The sequence below is a fragment of the Sorex fumeus genome, unplaced genomic scaffold, assembly GCF_029834395.1.
Source record: "Sorex fumeus unplaced genomic scaffold, SorFum_2.1 ptg000063l, whole genome shotgun sequence".
NCBI classification, from domain to species: domain Eukaryota; kingdom Metazoa; phylum Chordata; class Mammalia; order Eulipotyphla; family Soricidae; genus Sorex; species Sorex fumeus.
Genome location: NW_026606120.1, coordinates 6,294,958 through 6,315,154, shown reverse-complemented (window position 1 = coordinate 6,315,154; position 20,197 = coordinate 6,294,958). Strand labels below are relative to the sequence as shown.

General features: G+C 48.0%; 2 protein-coding genes across 2 annotated transcripts in view; both read right to left on the bottom strand.

Annotated features, from left to right (window-relative positions):
- The window catches only part of GABBR1 (gamma-aminobutyric acid type B receptor subunit 1), a 28,226-nt gene extending 14,959 nt beyond the window's left edge, over window positions 1-13,267 (bottom strand). Inside the window, exons 1-6 of the mRNA XM_056126881.1 lie at window positions 12,867-13,267; window positions 9,411-9,545; window positions 8,870-9,040; window positions 6,954-7,055; window positions 6,467-6,532; window positions 5,782-5,973 (exon numbers count right to left, since the gene is read on the bottom strand). Coding sequence (XP_055982856.1) covers window positions 5,782-5,973; window positions 6,467-6,532; window positions 6,954-7,055; window positions 8,870-9,040; window positions 9,411-9,545; window positions 12,867-13,172 — 972 coding nt within the window. The 5' untranslated portion in view covers window positions 13,173-13,267. The remainder of the gene's footprint in view (window positions 1-5,781; window positions 5,974-6,466; window positions 6,533-6,953; window positions 7,056-8,869; window positions 9,041-9,410; window positions 9,546-12,866) is intronic.
- Window positions 13,268-14,384: 1,117 nt separating this feature from the next.
- LOC130035285 (gamma-aminobutyric acid type B receptor subunit 1-like) lies at window positions 14,385-18,813 on the bottom strand. The gene is made up of 5 exons (XM_056126882.1): window positions 18,320-18,813; window positions 17,835-17,922; window positions 16,938-17,141; window positions 15,995-16,180; window positions 14,385-14,563 (listed from the first exon to the last, which is right to left on the bottom strand). The coding sequence occupies exons 2-5, from the start codon at window positions 17,920-17,922 to the stop codon at window positions 14,385-14,387; spliced, it is 657 nt and encodes a 218-aa protein (XP_055982857.1). The 5' UTR covers window positions 18,320-18,813.
- Between the last annotated feature and the right edge of the window lie 1,384 nt (window positions 18,814-20,197).

Here is a 20,197-nt window from a genome sequence, read left to right as displayed (position 1 = left end):
TCCTGAACTCAGAGCTAGGAGTAACCCATGAGCACTGAGAGATGTGCATCTCCCCCCCAAAAAAAGGTGAAACTACAATCAAAATATCTAAGACAAAAATCAACCTTTCCTAACCTCCAACATTCATGAGTACCTGAGACTAAACTTAGAATAATTTTCAAATCATCTATTTCTCCTAATTCTTTAATAAAATATTTCACTAATATCAATTTTACTATACAGAATGTTAGAAACTATAATAATACGAAAATAATAACATCTAACTCTTTGTACCAGGTGCTCTTCTAAGAAATACATATCAAATTTCAGTCCTTAATTCAATAAAACATATACTATTATTATACGGGCTGGAGCGATAGCACAGCGGTTAGGCGTTTGCCTGGCATGCAGCCAACATGGCCGACCCGAGTTCGATTCCTCCGCCCCTCTCGGAGAGCCCGGCAAGCTACCGAGAGTATCTCGCCCGCACGCCAGAGCCTGGCAAGCTCCCTGTGAGGTATTCAATATGCCAAACACAGTAACAACAAAGTCTCCAATGGAGACGTTACTGGGACCGCTCGAGCAAATCGATGATCAACGGGAGGACCTTTACCTTTATACCAATTTTAGAAATAAGGAAACTGAGGCAAAGATCAGTTTATATTGCATGGAAGAACTGGGACCTAAGGCAGATCTGTATCTGCACAGAGCATCTGCCCAGCAAAACAGCAATAGGACGGAGACTTATAAGTAATCCTTCAGTCTCCAAGTCTCTCCAATCTTGGCTGCAAAGTAAATTCCACCATTCATACAAATCAGGAAGCAATCAAATACAAAGTTCAGTTTCTGATTTATTAACAGCTTTCACTCTCTCCCCATAGGTGAGAATAATGGCTCAGCAATAATCTATGAAGTCTGCATTATGAGAGAGCTTTTAATTTTTTTTACATCTTTCTTAAGAAGAAAAACTATTTTATTTAGAGAAATATGAATAGAGAGAATGTGAGGGGAGGGCTGTTCAGGTGGGGAACTTTTAAATTTGTACTGTACTGAAATCTGATAGGACCTCTATCCCTGATCAGAATTAACTTATAATTTTATCCCCATCTATCCTCTGCCGGGCTGGAGCGATAGCACAGTGGTAGGGCGTTTGCCTTACAAGTGGCCAACATGGCCGACCCGAGTTCGATTCCTCCGCCCCTCTCGGAGAGCCCGGCAAGCTACCGAGAGTATCTCGCCCGCACGGCAGAGCCTGGCAAGCTACCCGTGATGTATTCAATATGCCAAATACAGTAACAATGGAGACATTACTGGGCCCGCTTGAGCAAATCGATGAACAACGGGAGGACCATGACTGTGACCATGTATCCTCTGCCAGAAATACAGTATTTCTCCAAGTCAACCCTAACTATTCTCCCATATTCAGATCTTAAAATCTCTTTCCCTAAACCAAAGTTTCTCAATCTATGTACTATTGGCATTTGGAACAGGATCATTCTTTGCTGGGAGATGAGAGGGATTGTCCTGTTCATTTGCATGTGGATACGGGATGTTTAGAAGCATCTCAGCTTAACCTCTACTCATTGAATATTAGATAGCTTTATCCCTATTCTCATACCACCATCATCAGCACCATTCTTAGTTACAACAAACAATATAATTCCTAGACATTGCAACCTCTGATTGTACTACTAATGGTATTATTAGTTATTAATAGTTGCAACAAGTAATAGACCTCAAAACTTAGTCCCCTAGACTATAACATCAACTTCCCAAGGAGCTTGTTAGAAATGTAAATTTCCAAGTTCCACCTCTGACCTGAATCAGAAATTGCCAGGAAAGAATGCAGTAATCTCTGTACTACCTTCCAGGTAATTCTGATGGAAGCTGCAGTTTGAGAACTGCCTATCTAAACCTAAGCCCATCCCCACGAAGTGAAGGCATCTCTGCTTCTTTTCTAAAGAAATCTCCATAACTCTAGACCTCTCAGCCCAATCTTTGCTTTTGATTAACTTTTCTTGGTCCTGGTTAACTCAGCTAAAGTCTCTCCCTTAGGTGTTAAGGAAGCTTCTATTCTCTGTAAAATCTTAGCTAGTATTTTAAGCAATCAAACAGGTTTATTTCCACTTCTAGGCCTCAAAAGCAGTAGCCATCTTCCTCTAGAGACCAAGAACTAGGAAAAAAAACATAAAGTCATTCCAAATTCATCTCGTTCCAAAACCCAGGGCTCCCTTTACACCCCGATGCTTCCCATCAAGGCTTCTCTAGCTCCACACTATCAGGCAGAAGCCAAAACTGGTAGATCCTAGACTCACAGCACCAACATATCTCTCCAGTTTGTCATGCTTTACTTCCACATGTTCTTGGGGGTCTCTCTCATCTTTCAGGTGAGCTATAGGAAAGTGAATTTGCAGAATACACACATTTCAACAATATGGAGCATGGCAACAGGCGCCAGGGCAGGTAAGACCTATCCCTGCATAGTGACCCAGTCGGGAGTGTCTCGGCACATTTTACAGGCACCAGGTATCTGGTATTGAGTCCCTTCTCCCAAGGATTATCACCTAGCTGCATTCCTAACTGCAGCATCTAGCCTTATCTGGGAGAGGGCCGTGGCAAAGCAGAGCTGGAAAGCTGATAGGTCAGTGATGCTAAACTTTATGTTATTGGACCATCCTCTTAAGCCTAGTCCCTCTATAAAATATGTGTATAGTTGGCAATAAAGTGAGCGTCTTATCAGCTGTCTCCCAGAGTAGTTTCTCCGCGCACTCATCTATCCGTGCACTTTGCCCTGCATCTGCCCAGACCCGGTGCGCAACATGGCCGGGCACCATTGGAGAAAAACAGTTCCCCAACACAACAAGATACCTTAAACATAGGGTCAGTGTCCCTTAGAATGTCCCGAAACAGTGACCATGATTAGAGTTCATTGTCAAAAAAAAGTATTGAATCTAAAGAAGATAGCTCAACAGGCTGACTGCTTTGCATACAAGAGGACTGGTTTTGATCCCCTGCACCACACAGTCCCTCACGCAGATTCAGGAGCCACCCTCCAGCACTAAGCCCCTGAGGCACCCCACGGGTGGGGGGGGGGGTCGGATGAGAGCCCTCCCCGCCCCAAGAGACCCAGCTCCAGCAGCCCAAAACCTCCACAACCCAAGCAGCTAAAAACCTCCACAACCCAACTGCCGCCACACTCAAGGCTGCTCCCCACACGCTTGGGCCGGGCCTCACATATGAGCAAACATATTCCTGGAACAGGCGGCCGTTTTTGCAGTCTCACAACACATCATAAAATACTCCCTACCCATTCTCCATTATTGCCGCATCACATCTGATGGGGTTCAGATAGTAGGCAACAAATCATAGAGTGAAATATATATGCATATATACATATTTTCAGATATATATACCAAAGCTCACATCACCCAAACTTTAACAAGATGTTAGTGATATCCTATAGAATGTCTTAATGGCTCCTGCCAAAATAGAACAATCTTCACACTGTTTCCTATATGAACACTTTTTTGTAAGCATTTTCAGCAGTTCTTCATAACAGACAATGCAAAATAGATTATTTCGGTTGTGTTTTGGGACAGGGATTGGGGTTTGGTGGTGGGAGGGTGTAATGGTGGTGGGATTGGTGTTTGAATATTGAATGTAATAAAACATTGTGAATTTATAAAATTAAAAACTTAAAAAAAAAGAAAGAAATGTGGAGTTCATGCCCAATTCAATCGGCTTAATCAATGGCTGAATAAATAGCAGTGTTCCTACATTCGTCGAGCAGGCCCCAGTAAAAAAAAAAAAGAACAGCCCCTAAGCACCATCAGTGGGTGTTGCCCAAAAGCCAAAACAAAAAGCAAACTGAAACTGTCATTGATAAACAGTGTTAGCAGACAAAAGTAAACACTTTTTAGCCAGACTTCATAGCTTTCTGTGAAAAATAATGAAACACAGTGGTCTGGAGTTAGATTCATCTAAGACTCAATTATAATTTTACAACGCAAGAGCTCTATGACCTGTGACAAGTTACCTAACCTCTCCGAGTCTCAATTTCCTGGTCTATAAAATGGAAATGAAAAATATACATTAGAATGCTTTAAGGATCACTAAAAATATGTATCTAAGCCCCTAGTTTATGACACAAGAGCAATTATTACTATAATTTTTTTATAAAATATTCAGGGACTTTACAACCATTAACTTGCATCCCAGTATAGTCTCCAAAGCAGGTATTCCAGATCTGGAACTATCTAAGCAGACATATAAGTAGGTCTATTAAGAGACCAAAGATTTATGTACTCTTCAAGAGGTGTTGAGCAAGAAAGAAACCTCTCCTTCCACCATGCCCTGCTTACTTGGACCCTTTTCCCTGTCGTTGCAAACAAGAGAATGTGTCATCTTTTCTAGGTCTATCTCTAACTATCCAGGGAAAACTAATTTGAAATTTTCCTTATACAGAAAAAAAACCCTAAAAGAGAATTAATTAAAAGTCATCAGCAGAGGGTTGGGGAGAGATAGTACCAGGGGCAGCGTGCTTATCCTGCATGCAGTAACCTGGTTCAATCCCCAGCACCCGATATGGTTCCCTGTGCCCCCCGCAGGGACTTCTGAGCACAAAGTCAGGCGTAAGCCCTAAGAACCACCAGCTGTGACCCCAAAATGAGGGGGAAAAAATCAACAGGGTCAAGGAGATAGAACAAGGCTTGGGGATGGCTAGAGTGATAGCACAGAGGATAGGGCATTTCCCTTGCACGCAGCCAACCCGGGTTCCATTCCCAGCATCCCATATGGTCCCTTGAGCACTGCCAGGAGTAATATCTGAGTGCGTGAAACAGGAGTAACCCCTGTGCATCGTTGGGTGTGACCCAAAAAGAAAAAAAAGAAAAAAATTTAGAACACCCCTGTGCGATGCCGGGTATGACCCAAAAAGCAAAAAAAAAGGGAGAGAGATAGAACAGGACTTAAGGAACTTGACATGCATATGGATGACCCTAGTTTGATCTCCAGCATTGAATATGATCCCCCACACACCACCAGGAGTGACCCTTAAGCACAGAGTCAGGAGTACTAAGCACTGTGGAGTGTAGTCCAAAAACAAAAAACAAAAACAAATCAGCCAAACTGAATATTCATCAGGAGTGAATGTCAAGCTATTCTAAAATGCTCTGAAATCACCAAGAAAATAAAATGCATTTCTGTCCAGGAACAGTTTCTCTAAAGGCATGCTTATATATACAGCTTCTACATTATCATTCATACTGTCCCCTAGGACTGGAGCGACAGCACAGCGGGTAGGGTGTTTGCCTTGCACACAGCCGACCTGGGTTCAATTCCTCCATCCCTCTCAGAGAGCCCAGCAAGCTACTGAGAGTATCCTGTCCACATAGAAGAGCCTGGCAAGCTCCAAGTGGCATATTCTATATGCCAAAAACAGTAACAACAAGACTCACAATAGAGAGTGGTGCCCGCTCGAGCAAATCGATGAACAACAGGAGGACAGTGCTACAGTGCTACTGTCCCCTAACATAAATTCTTGTCAATTGCTTCTTGTTGTCATTTTGATAGTCTCCTCAGGAACCTTCTAGACATACCACTCATTTATTTCTTTTTTCTGCTCATAGAAGTCACAGCGGACTTTTATATTACACAGGAAACATGAAGAAAACAAGCTTAGAGTTGGCAAAACTCACTTCTCCTGTACCTCCAAACTCCCCACCTGATCCCAATCCTTTATAAGACTCTCAATTCCTTCTTTCCACCTGCCCAGGTGCCAGTCTCTAAGTTCCATATTCTTACCATGTTGGAAATGCTGCGTGTATTTGCAGGGTTCAGCATGACAATCTCAGTGGTAATGTGGCCTTCAACTGCCTCCGTCATCTCATCCACAGTGCAGTTGATAGATGGGTCATAGGTCTTGAACCAATTGTCAGCATACCACCCAATGAGAAACCAGACATACTTCTTCCCAAAGAGACGTTCTTTGTATACCTGAATTCAGAAGAGGAGGAGATCCTGGTCTTTGTTTCATTATTATTTTTTTTCTTTCTTTTTTTTTTTTTTGGTCTTAGTTGACACTATTCAACCTATAGGAATCAGTGGAAAGCCAGAATTGGCATATTCTTGGGGATAAGAAGAAAGGTTCAACTAAACCTTCTAAGTTCTCCCCCTTCGAAATGCCTTCTAAGCATTTCAGAGGATTTATAAAATAATTTAGAAAAAAATAAAATTTACAATCTCGTCTGGAAATATAAAATCAATAGGAAATGAGATTTGGATAAAGATCTCACTTAGTGTACTAAAGAATACATTCATGACAAGAAGCCAAGATGTGGAGTTAAAGTCAATTAACAGAGACAACATATTAATTATAACCTCAAATAATTGGCTATAAACTTAAGCAGAGATTGGAGAGGAGATCTCATGAGATGCCCAGGACAAAAAGCTCACCCAGAGCCCCTCCCTCTTTGAATTCCAACCCCACCTCACAGAAGACTTTTCGGGCTTCAGTTTCATAGAAAAGTCCCACGATGATTCGGGCATCCTGGCGCTACAGAATGGAGAGAAAAAACAGCGCTTCTGAGAGGGGTCTGGAAACACCAAATAATTTCAAGGCATTGGTTTTAGGTCCCAAAGTGCTTAGTGCAAGGTTCTATCTACACAATGGGTAGGGAATAAATGTCAACTGGAAGAGAGAGCTAAATTACCCCAGGAGAGGCTGCTGCCTCGCAAAATGCATAGTTATGTAATATAAGAAACGTATTAACTAATGCAGCTGTGCTGATCATACAGTGATAAATATATCAAGTCAACACAGCTGTACACCTTAGATTTACACAATGTCATGATGATTATGTTTCAATATTTAAAAAAAAAATACTTGCCCCTGCCTGACCCTCCTCTTCAACCCACTGCTGCTCCCCAGACCCAATCCCTTTAAACGCTGAGCCCATTACTCCCAGTCATCCCACCTTAAGGTTTTTGACAGGCACAGCTGGATCTGAGAAGAAACTCTGACGGAAAGTAATCTCAATTCCGGCCTCCTTCACTCGTTCCTCTAGGTCATCCAGGGTCTTAATGAGAACGGGAAACAAATACAAAAAAAATAAGAGTGCACAATGGGGGTAAAGACCAGATATGCACTGCAGTGTAGCACTGCAATCTCCTCCCATTGTTCATCGATTTGCTCGAGCGGGCCCAGTAACATCTCCATTGTGAGACTTGTTATTACTGTGTTTGGCAAATCGAATATGTCACGGGTAGCTTGCCAGGCTTTGCTGTGCTGGCGAGATACTCCCGATAGCTTGCGGGGCTCTCTGTGAAGGGCAGAGGAATCAAGCCCAGCTCAGCTGGGCAGGCCTCGGGCAAGGCAAATGCCCTACCACTATGTTACTGCTCCAGCCCAAAGACCAGATATTAAGGAAGAGTAATTCTAAACCTTCTTACTACAAGTTCCAAGGTAGCCTGAAGTAGGGAATTTCAAAGTAAAATGTCTGAAATGGTTAAATGTGACTTCTAAGTGGAAAGGTACCAAAGGAAACCCCTCTTGATGACCTGTGTCCAAGTAACATACCCCATTCCTACCGAACAGCAAAAATGAGAGGACAACAAAGGAACTGGAAAGAAAATAAGGCAGGTTTAGGATAGACAGGTGACGTTAGCCTCAAGAGGCATTTGACTCTTGGAATATTTCCGTGGGCCCAAAAATACTTTTCAGAAAGACATAAGAACTCCTATGTTCATTGTAATACTATTCACAATAACCAAACTGGGAATAATCTAAGTGCCAGGAACTGATGGCTGGATAAAGAAACTATGTTACATATACACAATGGAATACTATTCCACTGTAAAAAAAAAAAAAAGATGAAATCATGCAACTTACTGCTATATGGATGATTTAGAGAGTATTTGGTTCAGGGAAGTTACTCAGATGGAGAGGTATATACAAAACAATGATCTCTCTCCAGTGGAATAAAAGGGAACAGAGTAAGGGAATAAGACATGTCTAAAGGTAATAGAAGCTGAGAATTTAAGAACTGGTCTTGATTAGGAAGCTTAAAGGACAGGTGGAGTGGGGGCTGCTGGAAGGTGGTCAAGTATTACGCATGAAACCATATCAGTAACAGTATTGTAGCACTGTCCTCCCGTTGTTCATCAATTTGCTCCAGCAGGCACCAGTAACGTCTCCACTGAGACTTATTCTTACTGTTTTTGGCATATCAAATATGCCATGGGGAGCTTGCCAAGCTCTGCTGCGCAGGCGGGATACTCTCGGTAGCTTGCCGGGCTCTCTGAGAGAGAGGAATCAAACCCCGGTCGGCCACGTGCAAGACAAATGCCCTACCTACTGTGCTATCGCTCCAGCCCAGTAACAGTATTACAAATGACAATGTCTAGAGGGGTGGGGAGGAAGGTGCCTGTTATAGATGCACACTGGTGAGAGGGAGGATAGTGGGGAGACTGGTGGGGTGAAGTGGACACTAATAGAGGGACTGGTGTTGGAACACTGTATGCCTGAAACCCCAATCATTAATAACTTTGTAAGTCATGGTATCTCAATTTAAAAAAAAAAAAAGAGGCAAGTGGCAAATACTTAAAGGGATCAGAGAATAGTCAGAATCACTAGATCACATGATAGTCAGCTATCACGTAGGGTATGTCCATGGAAAAGAACATCATTGGAGAAAAGAAAGCCCTAAAATCAAAGAATGAAATTCAACTTGTTCATTCTGGTTATTCTCTGGTTACAGAAAAAAAAACTGAGCTTAACCATTCTAAAAATTCATTCTTTCGATTCGAAAAAAATTAAGATCTTCCTCCCCCAAATAAATCCCATGTCACAGCCATCTTCACCGGCATTTGAGGGAATGCCCGCCCTCCTCACCGATGTGAAGACCTCAGTGGTCTGCTGAATGGTAGCAATCTTCTTCCAGCCCCACTTTTCAAAGAGTTTCACTCGGGTAGGATTGTGGAGTGTAGCTGACGGATGAGTTCGGAAGAATGTAGGAAAGCGCTGCCGGTTTGACAGAGCCGGTGAGCTCGAGCCATAAGAAAGCTAAGAGGGACAAGGGCAGTGCAAAGGGTATATTTATAAAAGACTTACCAAGAGCTACTGAGAGTTTCTTCAACCCATCACCCCTCTCTCCAACTCCCCTACTTCTGCCCTAAGGAAACATGCTTCTCAACAACACACATACCCATTCACAACCAGAGCATCTCTCATGATCTGATTTCACTTCCTTCTGATGAAAGAAGTCAACCACACCAGACTCAGTCATGTCATGGCTGTTAAGAAGCTAAATGCTCAGGTCTGCAAAGGACTTTGTATTCTGGCAGTCAGTTCTTCACAGTTCTTTTAAATATAAACTCTCAATACACCTCCTCTTCAGTGTAGCTCCATCTTTTGATCCCCATTAAGAGCTTACCACAATGAGGTTCCACATCCTGGCAGCCTCAGCCACAAGCGTAGAGACAGAGCTGCAGCCGGGCATAAGGATGATCTTGATAGGGTCATTGTAGAGAAGCTCGTACAGGTACTTCGTAGCTTGACCTGGATCACACTGAATATGGGGTGGCGGAGAAGGAGAGCAAGTGAGAGGAAGATAATTTTCCCACAGTCTCTGCTAAAAATGGTCTACCATATTTCCAGGGTTTTTTTTTCCTTACAGAGATGGCTTTCTATTGAGTCTTGCTTGTGCTCGTTTCTTCAGCATCCTCTCTGTCTTCAATCTGAAGTCTGACCTCACCCTCTCTGTACACCCTTCCTTTGATATAAATGCACCTTCCTTACTCTAGTCCATCTTCAGCTGTCCCCTAGCCCACCTTTCCTCTATCACCCCTTATCCCATGCTTCTGTGCTCCAGACATGTGCAGGAATATGAACAAACTCTCTCCAAATTCCCAGACAGCCTCCTCAATGTCATTTATGAAAACCTCTCCCTTGTTTCTGTAAACTCACTCAACCTGCCCCCCACTTCCATTTTCCTCTCTCTTTTCAGGGCTAGTGACAAACAACAGAGAGAAAGAACAAGACCATCAGGGGGTCTGCTCAGCTATCCGGCCCTTCCTGCTGAGTGCTGACATTTGACAGGTTCATTAGAAGGGGACAGGGAGAGACATTTAGGGGTATAAGTGAGGAGAAAAAGAGGACAAGGAAGAAAATAGGAGAAAAACCTGAATAGGACTCTCAAGACATCAGATGCTTTTTAGCGGTACCTTAAAAGAGAGGTACAGAACTAAGGAAAGTATAAAAATGCAGAAAGCTAGAGAGGAATGGGTGAAGGGAAGATGGGACGTGGGGGGAGGAAAAGCCAGCCAGATCCTTCACTGCCTGTTTACCTCCTGCTGAAATGTGACATTTCAGGAGCTGCTGGAGCCCAAAGGAAGTGAAGGAGAAATGGAAGCCAGTGGGGAGCCCAGGCAGAGGGGACACAAATACAAGAGACTGAGAGACTGAGGAGTGGGAAAGAGGGAACAAGGAAATAAAGCAGCACCCCCCTCAGTGCTCATGTCCCACTGAGACCTGACATTTGGGACACTGTGGGAAGTTGCAGAAGGGAAAAGCAAGAGAGGCCAGGCTGTCAGCATCTAAAGAACAAACACCCAGAACTTTCTGCTGCCATCCCAAGTGGTTAAAATGCCGACTCAAATGGCACTTTTTGAATGGTTCTTGGTTCCTCCAATTTAGAAAGTTTTGTGTATCTTTACCATTCTCGGGTCCCTTTTTTGCACTTTCCTAGCTTCTATGACTCCGGGTCCTACCCATAGCTTCTCCCAAGTCCCCTTTCTTATTTGATGAAAAGTTTGATGGGAGCGATGAAGATGTATGAGAAGACATGAGATATACAAACAGGGCAATTTCTTCAATCCCAGGTCTCTTCCGTCCCCTCACTCTCTCGACCTTGCCTTCCATCCCATTCCCCCTCACATACTCTCTATTACTGCCTATTCTCTCCAGCATGGGATTCTCACCCCCGCCCCAAAGAACTCCCCCATTCTCCTTCCTCTCCTCTGCTCTATGCAAATATTAGGATGTACAGACAGGCCGGAACACATAACAGTTGACATATTAACGGTTTATCTGCCCTTCCATCTCCCCCTTGCTGCTTCTGCTCTATTCCCCTCCATCTCCCTTCCCTCAGGTCCTCCATCTGCTTCGTTACACTCTGGGGAACCACCTGTCATAGTGGATGAGTTTTGAGCTCACACAGTTCTCCCCTCCTTTTCTGTGATCCCTGTCAAAATGACAGCACCCCTCTGTCTCACCCCCCCCCATACTTCCACAGACACCTCTCGTACACTTCTGAGTTTGATCCCCCTCATCAGATCCTAAATTCTTTTCCTGCTGTTCTTCCCACAGGTATCCTGGCTACATAAGCATCCACCACAACACAATTTTTTATTGATGAAAATGCAGATACTCGGGACTCTCCTGGCCATGGAATCAGAATCTATATTATTGCCAAACTCCTCTGGTGATTTTTTTTAAGGGAGAAGTCGAGCTTGTTGATGCTCAGGGGTTACTCCTGGTTCTATACTCAAAACTCATCCGTGGCAGTGCTCAGGAAACCGTATGAGATGTGAAGGATTGAACGCAGGTCAACCATGCAAGACCAACACTTGACCTCTGACCTAGCTCTCTGGCCTCTCCTCTGGTGATTTTTATGAACACTGAAGATCACTGCAAGTGTCAGAAGGACTGAAGTCCCCTCTCCAACAGTCCTTGAAATATCTTCTGTGTACCCCCTGTGCAACCCCACTTCTACCCCTTCCTGCTTCACATTCCTATTTCTAGACGTAGACTGCTATCCTAAAGAATAAACACAAATCATCAGTACACCCCAGGTGTAAGATCACAAGCCCTCACTTCCTACACTCACTCCTCCCCCATCCCTGAAATCTCAGAAGCCAAATGTCAGAGGAAACAAATGTAAGGTTCCAAGTCTCCTTTCCTCCCTGCACCCATCCTTACCCATATGTAGGAGACAGGGATGGGAATGAGATCTTCCAGAACCACCCTCCACAATCTCTGAATCCAAATGTTCGGCCCTTCCCCCACCCTATATCTCCTTTCCCTCTCACATCTTAGAGGCCACAAAGCTGTAAGGAAGATAGACTCTACACTCAAGTTACACATAACATAACGCTTCATGATCTCTCACAATCCTCGTCACTCCTCCTTATCTCCCCTCCCCACTGCCCATCTTTTTTCTCTTCCTTCTGTCACTGTACCCTGACTTCTCTCCATAGCCATGCTCTTGTGGGGATTCCTCTGAGGACCTCAAATCCAATTCATTTCCCCAGTGACTCTGCCCATCTCCTGATCATTAGCTTTCCCCAAACACAGTGCGCCATGCATCCCCGCTGCCCAGGAATTCGAGACAGGGTTGAGAGAGGGCGAGGATGGGGAATAAAATAGGACTCACTGCTATCGTGCTGTTTATTTTGCTTGATAAACTAGACTCCTCAAGTCGCTTCAAATTTTCATCATCTGTCCCTATTAACTTCCTGTTTCAAGCAGCTGCTAAGATTTACCTTGTTGCCATGGTAAATGCAACCCTGGCTCAACTCCCCACCTGACAACCCATCAGTGTTAGTTTACTTCCAGGAGGATCCCAACTCCTCACCCCACCCCCACTTCCTTGGAATCTCAGGTGCAGAAAGGTCTGCTCTGCTGCACTGACTAACCATCTTGAACCCCTAGACCCTCATCTTGAACCTCCAGCCTCTGCCAGGCTCTCGCAGACCATCCCTGCAAGTCACACAGGGGATGGGAGGGGTTTGCTGGAAATCCTAGAAGCTGAAACTGAGGGGGGCATGCAGCGATCCCAGGACCCAAGCCCCCATCTCCCCCATCTCCCATTTCCCATATCCCAGGTTACCTTGCTGTCGTGGTGGATGAGCTTAAGCTCATAGTCCGGCAGGATGTCCCTGCGGCTATTCACGTCCTCCAGCGCCATCTCCACCGCCGGCTGGCAGGCCTGGCCCCCTGGCCAGCCCCCACTCATGGGAAACAGCGCCCCGATGTACACTGCTCGCCGTTCTGAGGAGGGGTGCGGGTGGACCCGCGGGTGAGGCCGCGGAAGATGAGAAGAGTGGGAGGCCCACACCGGAGCCACCCCAGCTGCCACGGCCACCAGGAGCGGCAGCGACCACCCTCCCCGGGGAGGGCCGGCCCCCAGACCCATGGCAGGGCGGGGGCGGGCAGGGGAGCAGCTCGGGAGGGGGAGGAGCTCAGGGGGGGCACTTCTCCGGGGGAAGGCTTCTGAGGGGGCGTTGAGGGGGCGCCTCCATCCCTAGTTCTGCCCGGAGGAGGGGATTAGGGAGCCTGAGAAGCAGGGACTGTTGGCTGCCGACGACCCCCACCACGGCTCTAGCTCCCCGCACGCCACCGCCACCGACTCTCCGAGCCGACTGACCGACAGAGGGGAGGAGGAAGAGGGGGAGGAGGAGGAGCGGGAGCTGGGGAGCTGGGGGGTGGTCTGACGTCACGGGCAGCGCAGGCAGCGAGAGGGGGCGGGGGTGCAGGAGGGCGGCGCGGTGGGAAGCGGGGCGGAGGCGTGGAAAAGAGGGGTGCCGGGAGCGGGTGCCGGGGGGAGGGGGGCGCCTAGGAGGCAGGGGCAGGGGAGGGGAGGAGGCGGCCAGGGAGCGGGGTGGGCGGAAGGGGCCGGGACGCTGGAGCCGCGACGGAGAAGAGTGGGATGCAGGGGGAAAGGGGCTGGCGCCCGAGCATCTGAAATGCAGGCGTGAACAGACGGGGGAGAGGACGGGGATGAGGAGGAAGAGGGTGATTGGAAGGATTCTGGCGACTGACAGTTGGGGCAGGGAGAAGGGGGATGGCGTTCAGGGGAGTGACGGGAACAGAGGAAGGGAACACGGGGCTGGGCAGATGAGAGATGCGGGAATGGTGATAAAAGAGAAAGGACAGTGGTTAGGGAAACCGGCGCTGAGGGAGGGAGGACGCGCGGGGTCTGGTTAGGGATGGGTACGGGATGTACTGGGCGGATGCAGAGTCCTTTTCTGAAATCCTAGGAAAGGGGCAGGCAGGGAAAGGCTCCCTAGAAGGGCCAAGGAAGCCCTCGGGTTAGAGGGAGAAGTGCGGGGGGTCTCCCAGCATCCTGCCGCCCCCTGCCGGGCTCTGCCTGGAGGAGCCGCGGGCCCGGGAGGAGGCGGAGCGGAGGGCAGGTGCAGCCAAGCTGGGAGAAGGGAGGGACCACAGCTTCGCTGGGGCAAAAAAAGAGACTGAAGGCAGAACCGGGTAGGGCCAGAAAGGTAAGTCGCAAACTGGGGTGGGTATGGGATGGTGGGAAAAGGGAAAGGTCCCGTAGCCCCAGAACAGAATCCCTGGGTAAAGAGTCGGGGATAAGGAAACTGCAGCGCACGCAATAGGGTTTCAGATCTCACCTGAGTGCGGTGTTCGGTTCACTGGCAGCAGGAAAGACGGGGATCAGAGAAGAGTTACCACTGGCGCCCATCTTCCCTGTCCTGGTCCCCAGCCCCCGCCCACACCTGTCAGGGGGGAGAGCAGATGCCTGCCTGCATTTCTGAGGGGAAAGATGCCTGGGGTAAGAGCAAGTGCCTTAGGGTCAGGATTTGTTGGTTTTCTTTCAGTTTTCAAAGGACAACAGAATTTGAGACAAGAGTGCCAACATTTAAGACATGGGCAGATCCTAGTTTTGTGAAGCCTAAATACTATCAAAATATAAGAGTTTTCTCATATTAAAACTACAATTGGTTTTAAGTGATCGCTATATCTCACTTTTGCTTTTTGCCTTTTCTCAAAAACTTATGAACACATAAATACATGATTTGAGCCTCTATAAATTGTAGAACAGGAGAAGCCTGTATAAGAGAGAAACCTCAGACCTTAAATTGCACTAACTTGGGGCTGGAGCAATAGCACAGCGGGTAGGGCGTTTGCCTTGCGCGCAGCTGACCTAGGTTCGATTCCCAGCATCCCAAGCACCACCAGGAGTAATTCCTGAGTGCATGAACCAGGAGTAACTCCTGTGCATCGCTGGGTGTGACCCAAAAATAAAAGCAAAAAAAAAAATTCACTAACTTCATATTAAACCCATCTAGGAATGGGAGTTGCAGTTTCCAGAATGAAATGATAAACTAAAAGTAGAATAATTAAGGAGATTCGAGTCCAAGGATTCTGAAAGAATTTACAAGTTCCAAAGACTGTAGAGGGAGAATCTGGGTGGCCATAACAGGAAAAGGTTTGCAAGACTAGATAGAAGAAAAGGTAAGTGATACAGTGTCCTTTGTGGAATGATGGCGGCTGTCTGGGAGGTACAGGGGGAAAAAAGAAACTCTCCTCTCAGCACTCCATCTTTAGGTAGTCCTTAATGCTCTTAAAATTCTGCTTCCAATTTTAAGTCTTCTTACCCTGACTTTTCCACCAGATATTCTTTCCAATCTTTTTGTGTGGGGAGGTGAAAGGAACTGGAAATCAAACCTAGGCTTTGAACTTTCAGGACAAGTGCTCTACCTCTGAGCTATATCTGCAACTCTACTCTTTCCAATCTTGTCCATTTTCTAATGTAACATTTATTTTTGAGACTTTATGATACCTCAACTATTTAATGGATGGAAAAGGATTTATTCTAAAAGACATTAATAATGCATAGAAAGTTCTGAATTTAGAAAATATGTCTAGCTGGGGGAAAATGGTGTTTTAAGCTTTAAGGGTAATGAAGGGTGATCTTCATAATGAAAAAAAGAGAAATGTGAGACCCAAGAATTGGAAGTATGGAGATGATATAAAAAAAAGGGGGGGCGGAATGTATAGGAAGGAAACCTCTAGTGTCGCTAAAGAGGGACCTGGGGACTACAGGAGGAGGTTTGAGGCAAGTGGCCGGAGGAAAAGGGTTGGGTTTTCATCTCTGTCTCCCCAATGCCCCACATCTGTGTAACACCCAACCCTTTCCCACCTTCCAGTCCCGCCCCTCCCCCATCCTCTCACAAGCGTCCTCAGCAGCTGCATGCAGGCAGCTGTTCCCCTCACCCTGGCAGTGGGGCTTTGGGGTGCTCCACTGGCCCTGACTACAGATGCTCCGGGAGCTGCCCACCAGATGAAAGTCGGGGTCACACCGGAAATCCACCCGGGCTCCATCCAGAGCGGGGAGGTCCCCACCCGTCAGGAAAACCTTCCCATTTTCCAGGGTCAAATAAGACTTGGAGCAGATTCGGACTGTGGAGAGACAGAAAATAAAATGAGAAGTGAGTTGGGGAAAGGTCCTTAAGATAGCAGGGGGCCCCAATTTGGGTTTGGGTCCCTAAACTTACTATTCTACAGGAAATCAGATATTTGAGAAAAAAAAAAAAAAGACTGTCAGCTTTCCATGCCTTCCTCAACCCTATAATTATCCACACATTCCCAGAAGAAAGAAGGAAGAAGCATTTGCACTGTAGGAACCCAAGATGGAGCTATAAGCACATAAAATGGAATCTCTTCAAAGTGAGCTCTAGTGGGCGGTTCGCTGACTTTCAGATGTGTGGATGAATGTAACTTTAGATACACAGTCAGATTTGCCTTTCTTATTATAGAAAGGAAAGGGTACAGTGAGGTGGCTTATGGTAATGTTAAATTTGGTTTTATTTCTTAGAAGATAGGTATTTGAAAGTGTGGTTAAACTATTTTAGTTCTGGATTTTTGTTTGTCTTTCGGTAAAGCTGCGCAAACTATCCTCAAAGAGACCAACTCATAAAAACAAATACTGAAGGTATTTTATCAAATGCTCAGTGGCCTAATTATGGGAGCATAAAATTAAATGTGCAGGCTGCTACCTTTACGGGCTCTAACTGTACATATTGCAGTCCCTCTTCCTGAGTGGTTCAAGAAACAGATCTGTGAATCTAGTTCCCGTGGATGTCAAGTGCAAACTATTAAATTTAAGGCAGAAAGAAGAGTGGTCTTGAAGAGGGGAAGAGATTTACAGGTTACTCACCACAGCGGCTGGGTGTGTCCATGTCAGTCCAGGAACCGTTGGCAAGGCACTTACGGACTTTAGGGCCCACCACCTCGCGCTCCCCCCTGCACACATATTCAATCTCATAGTCCACCGGCAGGAAGTTGATAGCCTTCACCTGGTCTCGAGTCAGGCCCCGGTACCTGATGCCCCCTTCCCATGGCGGGTGTATAATCTGGCAACCTAAGGGATGAGTCCATGGAGGCAGAAAGGGGGTAGGGTTGGAGAAAGGGATGGGGGGAGGAAAGACAGAGTCAGCAGCAGGAAGCAGTGGCTTAGGGTGTGGTCAGTGGGCAGGTGGAAGGGGGTGGGAGAGACGAGAAACCTTGGACAGGAAGAAGTCCCCAAGGCTACGTGGCAGAGAATAATGAGTCAGGAGTAAGGCTCGAGAGAGACCCCATAGGGGGCGAGTTCTGGGCGGGGAGAATAGAGAAAAGTACAATCTGGCTGGGGTATAATATGCAAGCGAACTTGCTAAGGAAAGCTAAAGGAGGGTGTCAGAGTTGCATTAGGGTGGAGTGTATGGGGAAGGGGGTCTTAGATGCCTCCTGGGCAGTCAAGTGGAAACAAGGTAACTGAGGTAGTAACGTGGCCCGAGGAGAGAAGGGTGCGGTCAAAGAAATATTACGGAGTGTGAGAAAGGTGGCCTGGTGTAGTGGTGTGGGACAAAGAAACACGGAAGGGGTGCTAGGAAACGGTACGGGGTGACAGGCAAGAGGTCAGGAGCAGCAATGTGGGGCTGAGCAGACTGGGCTGCCAGGCCGGGCGGCTGTGCAGTGCTCACAGGATGGCAGTCATGAGAGCGAGGACAGAGGAGGTGCAAAGAAAAGAGGAAAGGGGTGGAGGAGTGCCCAGGGCAGCGGGAAGAGGGTGCACCTTCTGAGGTGGCGTTGGGGGTCTGCGCCCCACCCGAGCCCGGGGGGCGGAGGAAGAGCGGCGCCAACAGCAGCAGCAGCAGCAGCATCTGAGTGAGAGGCAGCCGTGAGGACCGGACCCAGCCCCGCCGGGGCGGCGCGGCCCGGCCTCCCCCAGCCACGGCCGCCCGGGTTCCGACCTGGCCCGGCCGGGGTACGGGCTGAGCGCCCCGCGGAGGAGGCGGGGGCGGAGCCGGCGTGGGGTGGGGGAGAGGAGGAGAGAGACTGTCCCCACCCTCCTCCTGCTCCCTCGGCCCCGCCACCCTCCCGGGACTCCACCTCTCCCCGCCTCCTCTTCCCCCGGCCCCGGAGAGCCCGGCTTGCCCACGCTCGAGGACCGGACCCCTTGCCCGCGGCGCCTTGTCTCCTCCGGCCCGGTGGGCCCGGCCCGGCCTCCCCCCCCGCCGCCTCGCTCCGAGCCCCGCATCCCCCCGCCCGGGCTCTTACCTCGGCGCTCCGGCCCAGATCCCCGGCGCTCCCGGGCCGCAAGGCCCCAGGCCAGGCCGCTCCTCCCTGCTCCCCCCTCCTCCTCCTCCACCTTTCCCGTCCTCCCTTCCCTCCTCCCGTCGAATCCGGACTCCAGCCCAGCCAGGGTCTCTCCCTCCTCTCTCAGATCCCCAAACCCCACCCCCGTCTCTCCTTCCCCGGGTGGCTGCAGCCACAAGCGCGGGGAGTAGGGAGGGAAGGAGGCGGCGCCGGGCACCGGGGAAAGCTCCCGGGCGGAGGGAAGGAGGAGGGTGCGGGGAGGGGTGCGGGGGGGGGGATGATAAGGGGAGACCGGGAGAGGACACCTCCCACAGCCCCAGCCCCGAGAGCCGCCCGGATCCCAGCCCCGCCTTGGACCGCCCACAGCGTCGGGGCGAGGGAGGCGGCCGAGAGGAGGGGGATGGCGAGGTGAGGGATGGGTGCGGGCCCGCGGGAAGGACAGGTCGCGGGGATGCGGGCCCGGGACCCGAGCCAGAGGCTGCGCTGAGACCGGGGTTCCGGGAGCAGGTGGAGCAAGGTGGTTACACGGAGAAACACAAGGGCAGCTCTGGATCGCAATGTGGGGCAGAGGCTGGCTGGAGCCCGGTGCAAGGGCAGGTGGCAGAAAAAGGAGAAGCCAGGGTCAGGCGAGGGAGGGGCCCCGAGGAGAGCGGGTGAGGACCGGAAGCACCTAAAATGCATCCAGGTTGGGTGGGGAAGAGAACTGGGAGCCCAGCGCGAGCTACTCTGTGCAGCGTAAAGCATTGCCGTCCTCTGCTCCTGGAAGGAGTATCGAGGGAGGCATCCAGGAGAGACAATGAGGCAGGGGAGCGGGAATACTTCCAAGTCAACGGGAGCTAACGTTATTTGCTATAGCGAACGGGGCCTAGAAATCTATTTCTTAACTTCGGGAGGATGGAAGCTATAAAAATGCATTGGGAAGTGTGGGTCTTTTGACTGTTTCAGAGGTTCCTCGTGGTGGAAGTGTGTATGTGTGTGTGTGAGAGAGAATGTGTGTGTGAGTGTGTGTGTATGTGTGTGAGTGTGTGTGTGTGTGTGTGTGTATTGATGAGTGGGTGGGTGAGTGGTGGTGGTGGTGTTACTGGAAGTTTGGACTACTAGAGAACATTGGCTTTGGGGAAGAGGTGACTATTATAAAACTGATTAGAACTAAGGTCGTCAATCATTAACCCTTTTATAACAAACATTTTTTAGTGGCTCTGCTGAACTGGAATGCATAAATAATATGACCTACCTACACACACTTTAAAAACATGATTCCCTATCCATAGCATAAAGGGAAAAATGAAAAAACAAAGGGATTGTAGTAAAATAACAAAAATAGTATTTTGACATGAGTTTTGAGGCCTGACTTATACTGTAGGCAGATGCTTGCACTTACCCATAAAATCTTGGGAATAGAACTACTACAAACACAGGCTGATACAGGTGCTGAGTTGGTGACTCAACTGCTTTCAGCATGTTGCCATCAATGAGTGACTTAATGAAATATTCTACAACTCTCAGTAACAAAATCAATCTTTCGTACATTTATGAAGAGCTGTAATTGTATTCCTAGAAAGTTCATTATATATTAAAACCACTTCTTTAGAAGAAAAAAAACTATTAAATTCTAGGCTCAGATAATTAAATACAGAATTTTCACCTACATGAATGTCCTAAGGGACAATGTGAGAACCTGGATGAGAGACAATTTTTTTTTGGGTCACCCGGCAATGCTCAGGAATTACTCCTGGCTCTGCACTCAGGAATTGCTCCTGGTGGTGCTGGGGGACTTACGAGATGCCAGGAATTGAACCCAGGTCAGCCACATGCAAGGCAAATGCTCTACCCGCTGTA

Coding starts and splice junctions, on each gene's coding strand:
- LOC130035285 (XM_056126882.1), bottom strand. CDS start 17,922: ATGCTGCTGCTGCTGCTGCTGTTGGCGCCGCTCTTCCTCCGCCCCCCG. Junction 17,142..17,834: donor CCCCAACGCCACCTCAGAAG/GTGCACCCTCTT, acceptor CTCATCCCTTAG/GTTGCCAGATTATACACCCG. Junction 16,181..16,937: donor GGACACACCCAGCCGCTGTG/GTGAGTAACCTG, acceptor GTCTCTCCACAG/TCCGAATCTGCTCCAAGTCT.